This window comes from Elephas maximus, chromosome 25, assembly GCF_024166365.1.
Source record: "Elephas maximus indicus isolate mEleMax1 chromosome 25, mEleMax1 primary haplotype, whole genome shotgun sequence".
Classification (NCBI taxonomy): Eukaryota; Metazoa; Chordata; class Mammalia; order Proboscidea; family Elephantidae; genus Elephas; species Elephas maximus.
The window spans coordinates 59,185,040-59,203,893 of NC_064843.1; the positions used below are offsets into that span (position 1 = coordinate 59,185,040).

General features: G+C 43.1%; 2 protein-coding genes across 4 annotated transcripts in view; one reads left to right on the forward strand and one right to left on the reverse strand.

Moving 5' to 3' along the window:
* Nucleotides 1-443: 443 nt before the first annotated feature.
* On the reverse strand, nt 444-10,034 carry RBBP9 (RB binding protein 9, serine hydrolase). The gene is made up of 6 exons (XM_049870020.1): nt 9,938-10,034; nt 7,836-8,039; nt 6,670-6,712; nt 5,802-5,907; nt 2,447-2,532; nt 444-1,056 (listed from the first exon to the last, which is right to left on the reverse strand). Exons 2-6 carry the CDS (start codon nt 7,932-7,934, stop codon nt 830-832), a joined length of 561 nt encoding a protein of 186 aa, XP_049725977.1. The 5' UTR covers nt 7,935-8,039; nt 9,938-10,034; the 3' UTR covers nt 444-829.
* A 45-nt stretch (nt 10,035-10,079) lies between these two features.
* The window catches only part of SEC23B (SEC23 homolog B, COPII coat complex component), a 58,464-nt gene continuing 49,689 nt past the window's right edge, over nt 10,080-18,854 (forward strand). Inside the window, exons 1-2 of one of the 3 annotated variants that reach the window (XM_049870000.1) lie at nt 10,080-10,521; nt 17,285-17,508. In XM_049870000.1, coding sequence (XP_049725957.1) covers nt 17,288-17,508 — 221 coding nt within the window. In that variant the 5' untranslated portion in view covers nt 10,080-10,521; nt 17,285-17,287. Of the gene's footprint in view, nt 10,560-17,284; nt 17,509-18,854 lie in introns of all 3 variants that reach the window. The other 2 variants (XM_049869999.1, XM_049869998.1) reach the window with 2 other exon arrangements.

Below are 18,854 nucleotides of genomic sequence, written 5' to 3' on the forward strand. Positions count from 1 at the left end.
TATTTACACTGTAGTTACCAGTGAACATATGTATATGGACTAGACATAATACTCATATATATGCCCTGAATTTAAAAAATTTCAGGAATTTTTGTCCTCAAAAAATCAGAATTCTGACAAATTCTTGCCCACATTTCCACATGGCAACAATCACCTGATCCTAAGTAATGGCTTTGGACAGGCATCTCCAAACTGTACCAATCCTTCTACTCTCATTGTCCAGTCAGCTGTGCTCACTTATGTTCCCTGCCTGACCCCTGCAGACCCGACTCTTAGCATCCTAATATATCGTTACCTCACATGTGTTTGAAGGACTGGGGGACAAACTGTCAAAGGTGAACACCCTAGTCTGGGCTTGATATCCCGGCCAGCTTGAAACAGCGGATAGTGTTGTGACCTCCAAGTCAACACCCTGGACCCTCAGTCATACTTTCTTTCCCTAATGAAATAGCAAACTTTCTTTTATTTCAAAACTGAGAAGAGTATAATTCCTATGACATACATGAGAACTATTTCGTTTTAATCTAGACTGGGAATCAGCAGACCTGAGTTCTATTTCTGACTTGTGCACTTTGGATAGACGAGGATGCTTACACTGTCTTGTGTCCTTCATCAAATAAGAAAATTATTGCTTCGGTTCACAGCAATTTGGGGAGGTTTAAATTCTGTAGAAAACAAATGCTGCCTGTAAATTAGTCTGAACACTGAAACTTGTGTTTGTTTTCAGGCATTTCCAAACTGACTGATCTTTTTGTGCACCCAGTAATTGTCTAATATATAACAGATATTACTGCTGTGCCCCTATATTGAGAAACAGAAATCATCCTGTCTATGCTGGTACTTTCAGCATAGACTTTACCACGCTAATCAGTTCATGAAACTCTGTGTTCTGAAAGTGGCCACGGTCAGTGAATTTGTACAATTTGGCTTCCAACTTATCAGCAACTTCTTGTTGTTCCTTCCAGGGAAGGAAAGGATCGTCAGTGGACCCAAACTGCACGATGTGAGAGCAGTTGGCCTTGATCTTTTCCCACTGCCAGGGGCGGCTGAAGTATCCTGTGGGGGAAAAATAATCTATCAGTCCCCACAGATAATCTCCGTTCTTAACATCTGGAGGAGAGACACACAGAATCAGAACCTGCTAGTGTACATCTGAAGCGTTTCTTTCAGGGCTCGATTCCACAGGGAATACATGCTCTAATAAAATCAGGCCTCTAGGGTTCATTTCCAGACTCTGGCTTAGAAGGAGGTCTCCCACCTCACAGTGTGCCTGCAGTAAGTTATATCCAAGGATGCATGCTAAGTATTTCTTGCATACCACTAGATTTTTTTTTTTAAACTTAGCTGAAAGGTAGCCCATGACTATGGGGAGGGTTTTTCTGAGGTTTCTGTCTTAGTAAGGCAGGAAGGAAAAGAACCCACACCTTAATCTTTTGTGTTCCATCTCGGCAAGGTGCCCACTCTACCTCTGCTTGATGCTGGTGTTGCTCTTGGTCCTGCTTCCCTTGCCTCTCCTACCAGAACAGAATGGAGTAGGGAGCTGGATGCATTCGCTCCTTTTCATTGGCATTTGTGACATTTTCTAGTCTAGTTTCTGTAGCTTGGTTATAGATATCATAATAAGATATTAGTAAAGTAAAATGAAATTAGGCTGAAAGATAATAAAGACTAAGTTATCATCAATAAATACATAACCAAGAAAAGAATGTATATAAGGACGCAGTGCAACTAATTACTTTTGTGTGTGGCCTTTGTAGCCATGGTCTCGTAACTCCCACCCAGGGGACTGTGTGATAGGGTAACTGACCTACCAAGGTGACTGGTCCGTTTTGCCTTAAAAGAGAGCCAATTCCAGAACAGAGAAGGAGCCCACTACCAAGGAAAGAGAGACCCAGCAGCAGAGACCTGGCACCAGGAGAGAGAGAGAGAGAGAAAGCTGAGTGCCTTTGGCCAGAGACTGAGGGCCAGGGAGAGGTGTGCCCAGAAGCACGGCTGGGAAGAGGCTGTCCTGATGGAAGAACTCTATCTTGAGTGCTCCTGAACCTAAATTGTAACTGTTGCTTTCCTAATAAGCCCCATAATTGTGTGTATGGTCTGTGAGCTCTGTGTGGCCGCTGCAATGAATTATCGAACCCAGTAGAGATGCTGTGGGAGGGACAGTTGGTGTCAGCATTGGTAAAAGTGGTAGAGAGAGGAAGCCTCAAAGGAATCAGCCTTGGGCTGTTGATCTTGGTTCTCCTTCCCCCTTGTGGGGAAGGAGGTCAGGCACCTCCCCCAAGCTGTTTCTACAAAGGAATAAAAAGGTGGGAAACAGCTAAAGATGAAAGGAAAAGGTAAGAAATTTAGAAGAAATAAGTGGTATGGAAGAAATGAAGGGAGGAGAAAATGGGGTTCAGAATGAGGGAGTGGAGGGGGCAAGGGACACGCCAAAAGAAATCAAACTTACCACTCGCACGCTCGTTTTCATCCCCCAAGTCCGATGTGTACGCAGACACTAACACAATAGCATACACTCGACGTGTTTCTGCGTACCTGGAGAGAGAAGAACGTCAGCTCACTTTCAACGTTCGAGTCTAATCACCAAGAAGTCAATAAACCACTTAAAACTCATTTGATTTGGCTTATAGAAAGCATTTGCCATATCCTGTTGATGTTAATACCGAAGACAGCAAGGAAGCTACCATTTGTTGAACTCCTACTCACTTCTCAAGATGACTGTCTAGCCCTCCTGTGCGGTCGCTCCCTGAGAGACATGAAAAGTTTAACACTCTCTGATGTGCACCTTCAACATCAGCATGACTTGAAGACTTGGTCAGCATGCAGAGTCCCAGGCTCAGTCCAAGGGCATCTGATTCAGGGGTTGGAATTGAGGACCAGGAATCTGCATTTTGAAGTGCGTTACCTCCCCCCGACTCAGGTGACTATAATGCACGTGGTCGGTAAACCACACACTGTTTAGTACCAGAAGCTCCTCACTGTGGCACTCATTTGCATTGTGTTGTATCTGTCTCCGCCCCATGAACCATCAGCTCAGTGAAGGCAGGCAGGAGCCTCGCTGGTCTTTGTGTCCCTGGTGCCTGGAATGCCCAACAAGCAGACACCCATCTACCTGTGGCCAGCGCACTCCCGGCAAGGCCTTGGCTACAGAGAGATGTGCGACGGCAACAGCTTCGGGAGGCCTCTGTGCCAGAGCAGATTCAGGGGTGGCATTCTGTTACTGGGCCGGAACATTTTCCCTCGACTTTTTAATGAGAAATTTCAAACCCACAGAAAAGTTGAAAGAACACTGAACATTTAGATTGGTTAATTTTGCCACATTTTGATCCCTAAACACTTCAGCATTTATCTCCTAAGAACAAGCTATTTTCTTGCATAATCACAGCACCATTATCACAGTCAGTAAAATTAACACTGATATGTAATATCTGCTACATTCAGTTCTTCCCCAACTGTACCCAAAATGTCCTTTAAAACTTTCTTTTTAATCCTAGACCCAGTCAAGGACCATGCATGGAATTTGGCTGTCACGACTCCTCTTTTAAATTTGTTGTTTTAAGTAACATCAGCTTTTTCTTAGTTGTTTCGTAAACTACCCCCTAAACTGGATTTGTCTGACTTTCCTCGTATTGGAAAGACAAAAGAGGACGCGACCAATCCAGGACCTGCAAGCTGACTCCAGGCCTGAAGCTAACCACAGTCCTGAAAGGCACTCCACTCCCCAAAACGAGTAAGAAGCTTCCTTCATAACATCTCTGATGCAGGAAACAACCTTCTTGAAGGAACCTGGATCCAAGCAATAACATCTGAACATTCTGGACTTGAGGGAAGGGGGAGGGTGTATGACAAACCCACATCAGCTCCTCTGTATACTCTCTGGAGCTTGGGGCAGTAGCGTGGAGATCTACCAGTCCTGCTGCCACCCAGGACCTCACCTTGTATGTTAGTTTTCCACATAATCTTAGTCTGCTTATTCAACCTGGAGCAGCCTGCCTCTTTCTTCGGTCTGTCCCTACCTTCTGCATATGGCAGCCGCTTTTGGATTTCCTCCGGTAAACTTAACCCACCCTCCACTGCCACCTGACACCTCATGATTAGATTGAGGTTTCACATTTTTGGCAAGAATACTACGTAGCAGATGTTGTTTCCCTCCCACTCCATCACATTGGGGCCACGTGGTGCCGGTTTGTCCCATTACGGGTGAGGTTACGTTTCATAGCTTGATGATGGTGATATCTGCTGATCTCTTTATTGTAAAGGCACAATTATGTGATGGGTAAGTAATCTGTAGGTAATACTCTGGGACCATGTCAATATCCTGTTCCCCGGAAGTCTTATACTAATGGCTTTGGCATCCATCGCTCTCCCTGCCTACCTAACGTTAGAAGTCCATTCTTTGGACAGTTGCTGACAACCCTGCAAGAAGTTTCAGGGGTCTTGAGTTGGGACAGATTTCAGAAATAAAGGGATCTCATCTTCATTTTCTCAACAACCTCTGGGAGGTTACAAACATCTATTACACTACAAATGCACTATAACTTTGTTGCTTCATACTGAAAAGTACATTCGTATAGCTTGGATTAATGTAGCTGAAGGGTTATGGAATCTGGCAAGATTCTGATACGCAATTCATGTTACATTCTGAGCACCTGCTTGGGACAAGAGGTTACACACAAAAAAACCATAATCCTTTGTCATCCAACCTAGCAAATAGGGAAGAAACCCAACCTTAACAGGCTTATTCAGCCAGCTAAGTTTCTACTTCCCAGGCCTTATAAGGCTAAAGAATGCCCAACAAGTGGCGTTCTAATGGAGAACGTGAGGGATGTGCCCATGAATCCTAAGGACGGGGTGAGGTACACTAGGGGGTAACAGTCCCCATCCTCCAACAATATGTTGACTGAGCACCTACCATATGCGTAGCACTCTTCTAGGCACTCGGGATTCAGTGTCACAGTGAGCAAAACAAAGTCCCACTCTCATGGAACTGACATTCTATTGGCAGCAAACAAGTAAACAGGATGTCAGATGATAAGTGCTACCTATGGAGAACAGTAAGAGGGTGGCGCCAGTGGTGAGGTTGCTGTTTCATGTAGAGTGATCAGGGAAGGTCCTGTGATAAGGTGACATTTGAGCAGAGACTTAAAGGGAAGGAGAAAGCCATGCAGGTATCTGGGGGAGGAATGTTCCAGGTAGAACAGCAAGTGAAGGCCTAAGGTAGAAAAGTGCTTGGCATGTTCAAGGAACAATGATGAGGCCAGTAAACTGGAATGGGGGAAGTGTAGGGGAGACACTAGAGATGGCATCAGAGCTAGCGGGGGCCTTGAAGACCAAGGAGTTTCTCTGAAGCTGGTGGGAAGCCACTGGGGTCTGGAACCACTTATGTTTTAAAAGGATCACACTGTCTGCATCCCAGTAACCAACCCGGGAAGGAATTAGAACAGATTATGCTACCACTTTTTAAAGAGCCCTGTTGGCACAGTGGTTAAAGGACTTGGCTGCCAACCAAAAAGTCAGCGGTTTGAACCCACCAGCCACTGCACAGGAGAAAGATGTGGCAGTCTGCTTCCATAAAGATTTACAGCCTGGGAAACCCCATGGGGCAACTCTACTCTGTCTTTCCTATAGGGTCGCTAATGAGTCAGAATCAACTCAATAGCAGTGGGTTTTTTTTTTTTTTTTTCTGGTTTTTGAGGTTAGCACTGTCTCCTCTGCAGTAGAAACATTAAGGTAGACACAAAGCATCTCCCAAGCAAGCAGAGTCAGAGGACATGCAAGTGGTGACAACTCAACCAGGATCGCACCTCATGGCAGCAATGGCCCCGGAACTGTGGCCTATGACGATGGTCTTCTCATCACAGTGGAGCTCCGTCTCCATGAAGGGCAACCAGATGCTCTCCTGAGCTGTAACTGAGGTTCAGGTAAAGAAGAGAGGCTGTCATTTGATAGGGATAATCTCAGTCTAATGCTGTGCGCTTTCCTACAGAGGACCACTCAGGAGTTCATAACTTTTTAAAACTGCAGGCCCACAATGCGAGATGTGGCTGTTTTAACAGGGCCAAAGATTTATGCTTGGAAGATTTATGCTTTGGAAGACCCAAACCTGTAGTTTTGATACATAGTTTTGTTTTTATTTTTATCATGTTCTTATAAGAAACTACCAAGGAAATAATAAAATACAACTCCGAAGCTTTAATGTAAACTTTCAAAATAAAAAAACTTCTTGACAATGTTATCTCTAAAATTCACATACATATATTTTTTTTTCCAAAAAGGGAACTCCCAAGATAAGATATAGATATACCCAGGACAAAAGTGCAATGTTAGATTCTGTTTTTAAATATTAGAATCTCAAATAGGCACTGTAAAGTTTCAGCATATCTCTGCCCTAAGTGGAACACCCACACATTTTCAGAAAGTTGCCTAAAATTCAAGCTGCTTGCAAAGCTGAAAACTAAATTTTACCAAGCCCAGGTGCTTTTCTTGCTTCTTCAAAAAAATTTTTTTTTTTTTGGTTTGACACTTTCTTCCCCAAGCTACTTACCATTATTCATTCTTAGGTATATATATGCACCTTTGGCTTTGCTACTATGCTATTCCTGTTCTTTACCAGGAAAATGGTGAGATCAAAAGCCCAACAAGATGGCTATTTAGAAACAAATTTAAACTTACTTGGGTCAGGCATGTTTTTAGCCAAACACTGGAAACCAGGTATCTATGATATGAGGGGAAAAAAAGCTATAATAAAGAGCTTAATTACAACTAATACTATCCTAACAAGAAATGAGACACACCTGATATGATCTTTATCAATTCAGTATTTGCTTATCGATTATGAAATGAATTGGGTTAAGTGCTATAGGATTACATATGAATAGAAAATCGCTCCTCATAAACTCCAGGTGCCTGTAGTTCTCTATCTGTATCTGTACCTCTGTATTTATCACTGCAGGCATCTGTCGCTAGAGAAGGTGTGAGTAAATGTATCTAGACAGACTGACTTAGAGTCGAACAGACTGGGCGCCAGGAAGCAGGCGCCCAGTGATACAAGGAAGTGGAGATCCCAGCCTTTTCAACAGCACAGCCCTACTCTTTAAACTCTGGCCTGGTTTTCAGACACAACTCTGGAATTCTGCTCTAGAGACCTGCTCTAGAGAAGGCAGCCCTTGAATGGTCTTATTGCTGGGTTATGGAATAGGTTTTTTTTTTTTTTTTAAAAGAGCAAGTTGCCCAAGACAACCTACAGAAGCCAAACGATGTACTGTTTAAAGGCTACATCCTTTAGATTTTAATTTTCAAATAGAAAAACAAATGAAAACTTTCAGGATGACAGGGGGGACGGGATGGGGACCATACGTTTTTTACAGGTGACTTCAATGACACTGCCAATGTTCTAGATCTTAATTTGGTCGTATTCATTACACTATTATGCTTCAAAATTCATGCACATTACATATATTCTTTGTATTAATATTATACATTGAATTTTTTTTTTTTTTTTAATCTGAGGTCGGGAACAATGAAGATAAGTGAAAAATTATCTGGGAAAGTCCCAAGTCTGAAACAGCAGTGGAGAGAGGGGGAGAGGACTCGATCTCTGTAGTACACTTGTGTGCCTCCGTCTAAGAAGTGGTACCTTTTAGTCTAACGACTGAGCTCTCAACCACTAGCTCCAGGACACACTGAGAGCGTACGAAAGGGCAGCAGCCGAGAGGTACGAAAGCACCATGGGCATTGCTGGGGGCGGGGGGCGCGTTCGAACTCCAGTCCTTCCTCCCTGACATCTTCCCTTCTTGCTTAGGCGGACTTCCCACAGCAGTTGGAAGTGTGTCTCTTACCCGCTCCAGCCGTTTTCTCACCCAGCCATACCAGCCGTGGGTGGCCACATCCCCGCCTCCGTTCCCGGGAACAATAACCGCCTTGCTAGGAAAAGCCATGCGTGCAGAGATACCAGCGTTCCTGCAGCAGGTCCAACGGGGTTGAGAGTAGCAGGCTGTATCCGGCACGGGAGCGTGAACTGTGGCATTCTGGGAATTGTAGTTCTAGGGGACCAGTAGGGCACCGCTTTACTCTTTGGGTGTGTTACACTGCACCAAAACCCCTCCCGGGACCCCAAAAACAAGCCCATTGCCTTGGAGTCGATTCTGACCCAAAGTGACCTTAAAGGACAGAGCAGAACTGTCCCATAGGGTTCGCAAGGCTGTAATCTTTACAGAGCAGACTGCCACAACTTTTGTTAGCGGCCCAGCGCTTGACCACTGCACCATCACACCACACCCACCACCAGGGCAGCCAAAAACAAATCTTGGGACTTTCCCTCAAACGTAAACTCCTTCCGCCGCCTCTTACTACCTCTCTCACTCCCACCCCCCGCCCGCCGCCTCATTTAGGAGAGCTTGTGACCTGTGTTATCCCTTTACTGCTATTTTTATAGGAAAGTGTGTTTTTAGTTCCAAACATGCAGAACACAATCTATGAATAAGTTGGGGAGTCCTAAAACCGGTATGACTTTTCCTTCTGATTCCCTGATTTCATAGTAGTTCTTAATAGGACAGTCAATACCATCCCTAGTCGTTATTTTTCATTGCTTTAAATGCTGCCCTTTTAAACGGTATCGCCATTGGGGTAGAGTATATGGATGATGACATTCATGCTTCACATAATTTAGAGATGGGGAAACAGGTACCAATGAAACAATTTGCTATTAAAATATGGCAGTCCTTACATTTTAGGGCTTATTATCTACATACCTTACAGATACATCCAAACCTTACTGACTAGAGGGTAGAAGAGCGCATGTGCCCTCAGAAATGGAAATGACGCACATAGGTTATTACCCTTTTCAACCTTGAGCTTTGAAAAAAGTGGTTCCTAAAAAGCTACTTTTGAGTCAAACAGTGGTCCAGGTAAACTAGTTTAAGACCATTTTATTTTGGGCTTTGTGCTCTTTGAAGAATTCCGTTAGTTTGGAAAACAGACACCAAAGGTCAGACTGGGAGCTATGTTTAGGGTAAATCAGTACGTAATTATTTTAATTGCTCTTCAAGACCATGCTGTATGAAAGTCCTTCATGACCACAAATTTATCAGTTCTGTTCCCACCCTTTTTTCCATGGCAATGACGATAAAATTTGGTACAAGAATTTTGAAAGCTCTTTTTCATCTCCGTAACATTTCTAACAGCCTAGCTGAAGTGTTACCCTGAGTTGCAAATCATATATTCAATAAACGTTAATCAATTTCTTTTATTGGCTTAATATGATTTTTGTTCCAACAGGAGAGAACAGTTAATTTGAACTCCCTAAACTAATAAAAGTTTACTGATCATATAGGCTAACACCACTCATATATAATATTTAAGATCATGAGAAATGTAAATTTTTCGACAACGCTCATTACTCTGACAAGCTTTTTACATTTACAGTAATTATGTTTCATAGTGCATCAACGAAGTGATCCTTGTGCTCTTAAAAACCCATTGCCATTAAGTCGATTCCGACTCACAGGGACCCTACAGAACAGAGTAGAACTGCCCCATAGGGTTTCCAAGGAGCGGCTGGTGGATTCCAACTGCCAACCGTTACCAAATTTAAACTAATATTACTGAGCTAATTAATGGACAGTTCTTGGATGCCTAGTTATGTTCTCAGCATAAGTTTCTATAGTGTTGCTTCTTGTCTTTATATGCTATTGGTCTATCTCTGGACCAGATTAATGAACTCATTCATTTTTGCTTGAAAAAAATTAAAAAAAAAATTTTTTTTAAGAGATACAAAATGTTCTGTGTATTGGGTGTAGAAAGTTGTGTTTTGTAGTTATAAGCTTAAGGTGTCTTAAAATGCTTGAATATGACAGTTCTCATTAGTGCCAGAGTCTCTAAGAGGAAACCGTGTAAAGGGATAAAAAATAAACACGCACGTCGTACTTCCGCCGACTCTTACCTGCACGCAGTTCCCTGCCCCAGCAGGCGTGGGGGCGTGTCCCCGCGCTCCGCCTCAGGCCCGCCGTCTCCGCCCCTTCCGGCCGTCCGCTGACTGACGTCGTATTCTGGCCAGCTGCTTTCTTCCCTCGGGCACCGCCCCGTCTTCCGGACGCACACGTCACCCTTCTCGCTTCCCGGTAACTAAGGCGATGAGAGGGACTGCCTACTGAGGCGGATTTACGTCATCTTGGAACTGGGTGAAGCCCTGAGAAGTGCTGGCTGCTCCCCGAGAACGGTCTGGAGGGCTCTAGGACTTCCTGAAACAGAACGAGTTTGGGGGTGGACGTGGGGAAACGTGTTCTGAGGGAACTGCAGTTTTGAAGCGATAGGCACGACTACCTTCCCTTTTCCAAGATGGCGGCGTGGCTTCCCTGAGTGTCTTGTTTCCGCTCTCCGCCGGATAGGCGCTCTTGATTGGCCACTGAACGGGGCCGTGGAGTGACGTGTGAGGGAGCTAACCAATTGGCTGAGAGCTGAGCTGGACTTGGCGGTGGGAGCCGAATCGGGACGGTTCCAGCTGTCGGTGCGCCCTGCTTCGGCCAAGTGAGTGGGTCCTCCCTGCTGAGCGCTGGAACGCGCAGGTGATGGGGTTGGGGGGCTGAGGGCGTGGGCTTGAGCCTCTGCAGGAGAGGTGGGCAGCTCCGGTTTGGGGCGAGGCGTCTGCCCGGGGCGGGTAGGAGAACTGGAAGGAGAGGGTGACCCAGAATTCGCTGAGAGTGAAAACCCCCCGCCGGGCCGGGCAGTCGAAGCAGCGGTTTCTGGGGTCCCCTCCCTCAGAATTGTGGGGTGCCCACAGCCGAAAGGATCCAATCCCTGTTTTACAGTTGAGGAGTCTGGGATTCAGGTGATAGGACGTCTGCTTTATGACAGATCTGGGACCCCCTTCGAGGGATGGCCAGTGTGTCCTGAAAAGTTAGCCTTGGTAGTACAAGGGTGGTTCAGATTTTTCTGGCGGATACCCCCACGGGATCTTCCTAGGCGTTTCGTTCACTTATTCATTAATCATCCATTGAGCTGTGAATAACCTCAGATATTCTTCCCCTTTTGAGAACTTGATATAAACCATGGCCCCATCTCCCCAGAAAAGTGGACATTTGCTCATGCGCACAGATTTTGCATACAATTGAAAGGGTTCATTGACCACCGAAGTCCTCTGTGGGTTATGTGCCCAGGGGTTAAGAACACATGCTCTAGAAGGGATGAGGGAAAGAAAGTGGGGAACAGAGGGAGCAGGTTTTAATATGTAGATGCTTGGGGACATTGGATGGAGCCAGTGGCTTTTAATAAAGAAGAACTGCGTTTTGAGAAGGGAAAAAGGGTGGTTAAGTGAAGACTGTCGAAGTCCTTGCTGAGAATTGCACTGTCGTTAAAACTTGCTTTCATTCCCACTTCGTTATCCCTCTGCCACCTAGGAAGCTGCAGAGGTACCCCTGTGTGCACAGTGCCTGAGTTTCCAGTGGTTGCCAGAAATAACAAAAAATTGCTAGAGAGTTTCAATTGGAGCAAACATTTGGAATTTCTGTGGTTTGGGTTGTGTGTAATGGAGTAATTCATTCATCTGCACTTCTAGTAATACTGCATTAGTCCAAATTATTTGCAGTACTACCAGTACCATTTACTGTTGAGTAAATTCTGACTCATGGCAACCCCAGGTGTGTCAGAGTAGAAGTGTGCTCCACAGGGTTTTCTTTTTTTTTTTTTTTTTTTAGTTAACTTTTATTGAGCTTCAAGTGAACGTTTACAAATCAAGTCAAACTGTCACATATAAGTTTATATACACCTTACTCCGTACTCCCACCTGCTCTCCCCCTAATGAGTCAGCACTTCCAGTCTCTCGTGACAATTTTGCCAGCTTCCAACTCTCTCTATCCTCCCATCCCCCCTCCAGACAGGAGATGCCAACACAGTCTCAAGTGTCCACCTGATACAGATAGCTCACTCTTCATCAGCATCTCTCTCCTACCCACTGTCTAGTCCCTTCCATGTCTGATGAGTTGTCTGCGGGAATAGTTCCTGTCCTTGGCCAACAGAAGGTTTGGGGACCATGACAGCCGGGATTCCTCTAGTCTCAGTCAGACCATTAAGTATGGTCTTTTTGTGAGAATTTGGGGTCTGCATCCCACTGTTCTCCTGCTCGCTCAGGAGTTCTCTGTTGTGCTCCCTGTCAGGGCAGTCATCGATTGTGGCCGGGCACCATCTCGTTCTTTTGGTCTCAGGATGATGTAAGTCTCTGGTTCATGTGGCCCTTTCTGTCTCTTGGGCTCTTAGTTATCGTGTGACCTTGGTGTTCTTCATTCTCCTTTGATCCAGGTGGGTTGAGACCAATTGATGCATCTTAGATGGCCGCTTGTTAGCATTTAAGACCCCAGACGCCACATTTCAAAGTGGGATGCAGAATGTTTTCATAATAGACTTTATTATGCCAATTGACTTAGAGGTCCCCTTAAACCATGGTCCCCAAACCCCCGCCCTTGCTCTGCTGACCTTTGAAGCATTCAGTTTATCCCAGAAACTTCTTTGCTTTTGGTCCAGTCCAGTTGAGCTGACCTTCCATGTATTGAGTATTGTCCTTCCCTTCGCCTAAAGTAGTTCTTATCTACTAACTAATCAGTAAAAAACCCTCTCCCACCCTCCCTCCTCCCCCCCTCGTAACCACAAAAGTATGTGTTCTTCTCAGTTTATACTATTTTTCAAGATCTTATGATAGTGGTCTTATACAATATTTGTCCTTTTATCTCTGACTGATTTCGCTCAGCATACTGCCTTCCATGTTCCTCTATGTTATGAAATGTTTCACAGATTCATCACTGTTCTTTATTGATGCGTAGTATTCCATTGTGTGAATATACCACAATTTATTTACCCATTCATCCGTGGATGGACACCTTGGTTGCTTCCAGCTTTTTGCTATTGTAAACAGAGCTGCAATAAACATGGGTGTGCATATATCTGTTTGTGTGAAGGCTCTTGTTTCTCTAGGGTATATTCCGAGGAGTGGGATTTCTGGGTTGGATGGTAGTTCTTTTTCTCACTGTTTAAGAAAACGCCAGATAGATTTCCAAAGTGGTTGTACCATTTTACATTCCCACCAACAGTGTATAAGAGTTCCAATCTCTCCGCAGCCTCTCCAACATTTATTATTTTGTGTTTTTTGGATTAATGCCAGCCTTGTTGGAGTGAAATGGAATCTCATCGTAGTTTTAATTTCCGTTTCTCTAATGGCTAATGATCGAGAGCATTTTCTCATGTATCTGTTAGCTGCCTGAATATCTTCTTTAGTGAAGTGCGTGTTCATATCCTTCGCCCACTTCTTGATTGGGTTGTTTGTCTTTTTGTGGTTGAGTTTTGACAGAATCATATAGATTTTAGAGATTAGGCGCTGGTCGGAGATGTCATAGCTGAAAATTCTTTCCCAGTCTGTAGGTGGTCTTTTTACTCTTTTGGTGAAGTCTTTAGATGAGCATAGGTGTTTGATTTTTAGGAGCTCCCAGTTATCTGGTTTCTCTTCATCATTTTTGGTAATGTTTTGCATTCTGTTTATGCCTTGTATTAGAGTTCCTAAGGTTGTCCCTGTTTTTTCTTCTATGATCTTTATCATTTTAGTCTTTATGTTTAGGTCTTTGATCCACTTGGAGTTAGTTTTTGTGCATGGTGTGAGGTATGGGTCCGGTTTCATTTTTTTGCAAATGGATATCCAGTTATGCCAGCACCATTTGTTAAAAAGACTATCTTTTCCCCAATTAACTGACACTGGTCCTTTGTCAAATATCAGCTGCGCATATGTGGATGCATTTATATCTGGGTTCTCAGTTCTGTTCCATTGGTCTATGTGTCTGTTGTTGTACCAGTACCAGGCTGTTTTGACTACGGTGGCTGCATAATAGGTTCTGAAATCAGGTAGAGTGAGGCCTCCCACTTTCTTCTTCTTTTTCAGTAATGCTTTGCTTATCCGAGGCTTCTTTCCCTTCCATATGAAGTTGGTGATTTGTTTCTCTAACACATTAAAAAATGACATTGGAATTTGGATTGGAAGTGCATTGTATGTATAGATGGCTTTTGGTAGAATAGACGTTTTTACTGTTAAGTCTTCCTATCTATGAGCAAGGTATGTTTTTCCACTATGTAGGTCCTTTTTAGTTTCTTGTAGTAGTATTTTGTAGTTTTCTTTGTATAGGTCTTTTACATCTTTGGTAAGATTTATTCCTAAGTATTTTATCTTCTTGGGGGCTACTGTGAATGGTATTGCTTTGGTTATTTCCTCTTCGATGTTCTTTTTGTTGATATAGAGGAATCCAAGTGATTTTTGTATGCTTATCTTATAACCTGAGACTCTGCCAAACTCTTCTATTAGTTTCAGTAGTTATCTGGAGGATTCCTTAGGGTTTTCTGTGTATAAGATCATGTCATCTGCAAATAGAGATACTTTTACTTCCTCCTTGTCAATCCGGATGCCCTTTATTTCTTTGTCTAGCCTAATTGCTCTGGCTAGGACCTCTAGCACAATGTTGAATAAGAGCGGTGATAAAGGGCATCCTTGTCTGGTTCCCGTTCTCAAGGGAAATGCTTTCAGGCTCTCCCCATTTAGAGTGAGGTTGGCTGTTGGCTTTGTATAGATGCCCTTTATTATGTAGAGGTATTTTCCTTCAATTCCTATTTTGGTGAGAGTTTTTGTCATAAATGGGTGTTGGACTTTGTCAAATGCCTTTTCTGCATCAATTGATAAGATCATGTGGTTTTTGTCTTTTGTTTTATTTATATGGTGGATTACATTAATGGTTTTTCTAATATTAAACCAGCCTTGCAGACCTGGTATAAATCCCACTTGGTCATGGTGGATTAATTTTTTGATATGTTGTTGAATTCTATTGGCTAGAATTTTGTTGAGGATTTTTGCATCTATGTTCATGAGGAATATAGGTCTGTAATTTTCTTTTTTTGTAATGTCTTTACCTGGTTTTGGTATCAGGGAAATGGTGGCTTCATAGAATGAGTTAGGTAGTATTCCGTCATTTTCTATGCTTTGAAATACTTTTAGTAGTAGTGGTGTTAACTCTTCTCTGAAAGTTTGGTAGAACTCTGCAGTAAAGCCATCCGGGCCAGGGCTTTTTTTTATTGGGAGTTTTTTGATTACCGTTTCAATCTCTTTTTTTGTTATGGGTCTATTTAGTTGTTCTACTTCTGATTGTGTTAGTTTAGGTCGGTAGTGTTTTTCCAGGAATTCATCCATTTCTTCTAGGTTTGCAAATTTGTTAGAGTACAATTTTTCGTAATAATCTGATATGATTCTTTTAATTTCAGTTGGGTCGGTTGTGATGTGGCCCATCTCGTTTCTTATTCAGGTTATTTGTTTCCTTTCCTGTATTTCTTTAGTCAGTCTGGCCAATGGTTTATCAATTTTGTTAATTTTTTCGAAGAACCAGCTTTTGGCCTTGTTAATTCTCTCAATTGTTTTTCTGTTATGTAATTCATTTAGTTCAGCTCTAATTTTTATTATTTGTTTTCTTCTGGTGCGTGATGGATTCTTTTGTTGCTCACTTTCTGTTTGTTCAAGTTGTAGGGACAGTTCTCTGATTTTGGCTCTTTCTTCTTTTTGTATGTGTGCATTTATTGATATAAATTGGCCTCTGAGCACTGCTTTTGCTCCACAGGGTTTTCAATGGCCGATTTTCTGGAAGTAGATTGCCAAGCCTTTTATCTGAGGTACCTCTGGTTGGTCTCGAACCTCTGGCAACCAAGCACATCAGCTTTTTGCATTACCCAGGGTCTACAGGATGTGTAACACACTTGATGAAGTTGGGTTTATCCAGGTTTGAGAAGCTTAGTGAAGGGCTATTTTATTCCCTGAAGTCTTTAAAAGCGTGAGCATAAGCAAGTACAGCAGGGAAACAGGTCCTGGTGAGACTCAGCATAGTAGCAAACTTTCCTTTGTGATTTTGGTGATCCACCATAGACATACTTTGGCTTGAAACTGGTGGCTTTTCCCATTATGAACTGGGTTCAGAGATCAATACCCAGGTCTTTTCTCCACAGTAAACAAGAGGAGGAGAATGGGCACAGAAACATAAGCTCATATGAAATGTAAAATTTAAAACATTATTTCAGTTTTAGTAGAACAAGGAGGGAACCAAGGAAGGGGATCAGGGAGGAAGGTAACTGGACAAGGAAACAAGGTTTCAGACTTGACCCTGGACAAGGGTCCTGAAGTGGGCTTAGTGGCTGAGATGATGTTTGATCTGAGAGAAGGTTCTTGTTAGCTGCTGTCAAGTCAGCCCCAACTCATGGTGACCCCATGCACAGCAGAACAAAACCCTGTTTGTCTTGTGCCACCCCTATGATCTGTTGCGGATCGGACTGTTATGATCCGTAGGGTTTTCACTGGTTGATTTTCAGAAAGAAAATCTCCAGGACTTTCTTCTTAGGCAGTCTTAGCCTGGAAGCTCTGCTGAAACCTGTTCAGCATCATAGCAGCGTGCAGTCCTCCACTGACAGACAGGTAGTGGCTGTGTGTAGGGTACCTTGGCCAGGAAAATCCAACCCAGATCTCTCGCATGGAAGGCAAGAATTCTCTCAGTGAACCACCACTGCCCCTTTAAAGGAGGTTTATATTGGTGTTATTCAATTACGTCCGACTTAGAGCTGGTCAAATGATGGCAAACCTTTCGCCTTTTTATTTTGTTTTTGTAAGTGGTAGGGAGGAATGCCGAGAAAGGAGCAGTAGTCAAAGTTAACTGAGGTGAATTGGTTTCTAGAGAGGGAGCAGGCTTTGATATTTTCATCCTGCAGTGACAGGTTCTTCAGACAAAGTGGTTAGGAAGCTCTGTGTTAGATGGCTGTTACGGATTGAATTGTTTCCCACAAAAATGGTGTGTTGTAAAACCCATTCCCAGATGGGGTCCCTGTGGTTATAATCTCATCCGGGAATGCAATTTGTTATGTTAATGTGGTAGGATTAGTGTAGGGTATGTTTTAAGTCAGTCTTTTTTGAGATATAAAGAGCAGGTTAAGCAAGCAAGCACAAATGGGGGAAGATAGATGCCAGGCCACATGAAGATCACCAAGGAGCCAAGGAACAGAAGCTAAAAAAGACATTCAAGGACATTCCCCCAAGGCCACAGAGAGAGAAAGACTTCCTCTAGAGCTGGCATCCTGAATTCTAGCCTCCTAAACTCTGAGAAAATAAATTTGTTTATTAAAGCCACCTACTTGTATTTCTATTATAACAGCAGTAGATAATTAAGACAGTGATTATCTTCTTTAGTTACAAATTTCACAAACTATTAAAGCTTTATCTTCATTTTCTTTATAGATTATGGCAACGTATCTAGAGTTTATTCAGCAGAATGAAGAACAGGATGGTGTGCGTTTTAGTTGGAATGTGTGGCCTTCTAGCCGTCTTGAGGCTACGAGGATGGTTGTTCCCCTGGCTTGTCTCCTTACTCCTTTAAAAGAACGTCCGGACCTGCCTCCTGTACAGTACGAACCCGTGCTTTGCAGCAGGCCAACTTGCAAAGCCATTCTCAATCCACTATGGTATGAATATAAGGGATTACCGTTTTTATATGATCCTCATGAAAGCCAGTCAGTTGGGCAAGTCATCAGCTTTCAGATCATGAGATCCTTAGGTGATGAGTGCTTGAGGACGCCTCCCTGGCCCAACAGTCCAGATCAAATTAGAACCTTATGGGAACGAGGTGGAGGTAGAGGGAAAGGATTCCCAAGTCACTTTCATTGCCGGTTGTCAGTTTGCTGTTGGCTTAATCCATACCTGTTGGATTTTATTGGCACCTTGTAAAGCATTTTCCCCCTCAAACCCAAGAGCTTTAGACAAGTTTTTCCATTACTTACCTGCTATGGTGATACGATATGGCAGGAGGAAGCAATAGGCATTTACTGTAATGATTTTAACCCTAGCGATTTTATTGTTAAGTGTGATTTTTTTGCACCTGAAACATATGGTGTTTCTCTTGGATATGGGGAGTATTTGAAAGAATTTTTAAACGGATAGAGGGTGTTATAAATACTCTTTAAAAATAAAATTTTTATGTGAGGAAATATTTACTTCATTCTCCTAATATGCCCATATACAAACCGATACTGCTTTGTTTTTTAAGTGATACCCATTGGTTCTTAATTTTCTAAATGTATAAAAGGGCATAAAGCAACTGAAATGTTATCTTGAACCAATTCTAGAAGTGTGTCGGCCCCCATTCTCTTGACGTGGGCTATATGAGGTTAACGTCTCAGAAGTTTATCACGTGTATGAAATGTGCTGCTTTTAGTATTGAATTAAGTAGCTTCATATACCTGAACAAGAAAAATGTTAGAAAAAAGTGCAGTCAATAAGTTGTATACCCATTAAAAGTTGAATTGACATAAGTTGTGTGACGGGCAATTTTACAACAATGACGAAAAAGAGTAGCTGCTAAGGCAGCTTATGTACAACCAAACACATCATGGAATTTGGTTCCTTGCTTTGGAGGCTTAGGGTCCTGGTTTCATGGGACATCCCAGTTAATTGCCCTAATGACACGTTTAGTGCTTCTGTTCTACCTCCTAGTTCCTTGCAGAGTTCCTGGGGTCTTAAGGAGCTTGCAGGCTGTCATCCAAGGCTCAATAATTGGTCTCTGTTTGCCTGGAGCAACAGAGGAAGAAGGACAGTCAGGACTAGGAGGAGGATATGGAACGTGTGGCTAATTGCCTCCATAAACAGCTGCCTCCTTTGAGACCAGAAGAACTGGATGGGGCTTGGCTACCATTTCTGAAGATTTTGATCAAAGATTCTATAGAAAAATTCTGATCAAAACGAAGACAACGTAGAACAGAATTTCAAATTCTCATGGACTCCAGACTTTCTGGAGCCATGGAGATTGGATGAA

What these genes read in the sequence shown, in the direction of transcription:
- RBBP9 (XM_049870020.1), bottom strand. Translation starts at nt 7,934, where the DNA reads ATGGCTTTTCCTAGCAAGGCGGTTATTGTTCCCGGGAACGGAGGCGGG. An exon ending in TGAGAAAACGGCTGGAGCGG is followed by an intron (nt 6,713 to 7,835) that starts GTAAGAGACACA and finishes CTCATATCATAG; the next exon opens with ATACCTGGTTTCCAGTGTTT. An exon ending in TAAAAACATGCCTGACCCAA is followed by an intron (nt 5,908 to 6,669) that starts GTAAGTTTAAAT and finishes CCTGAACCTCAG; the next exon opens with TTACAGCTCAGGAGAGCATC.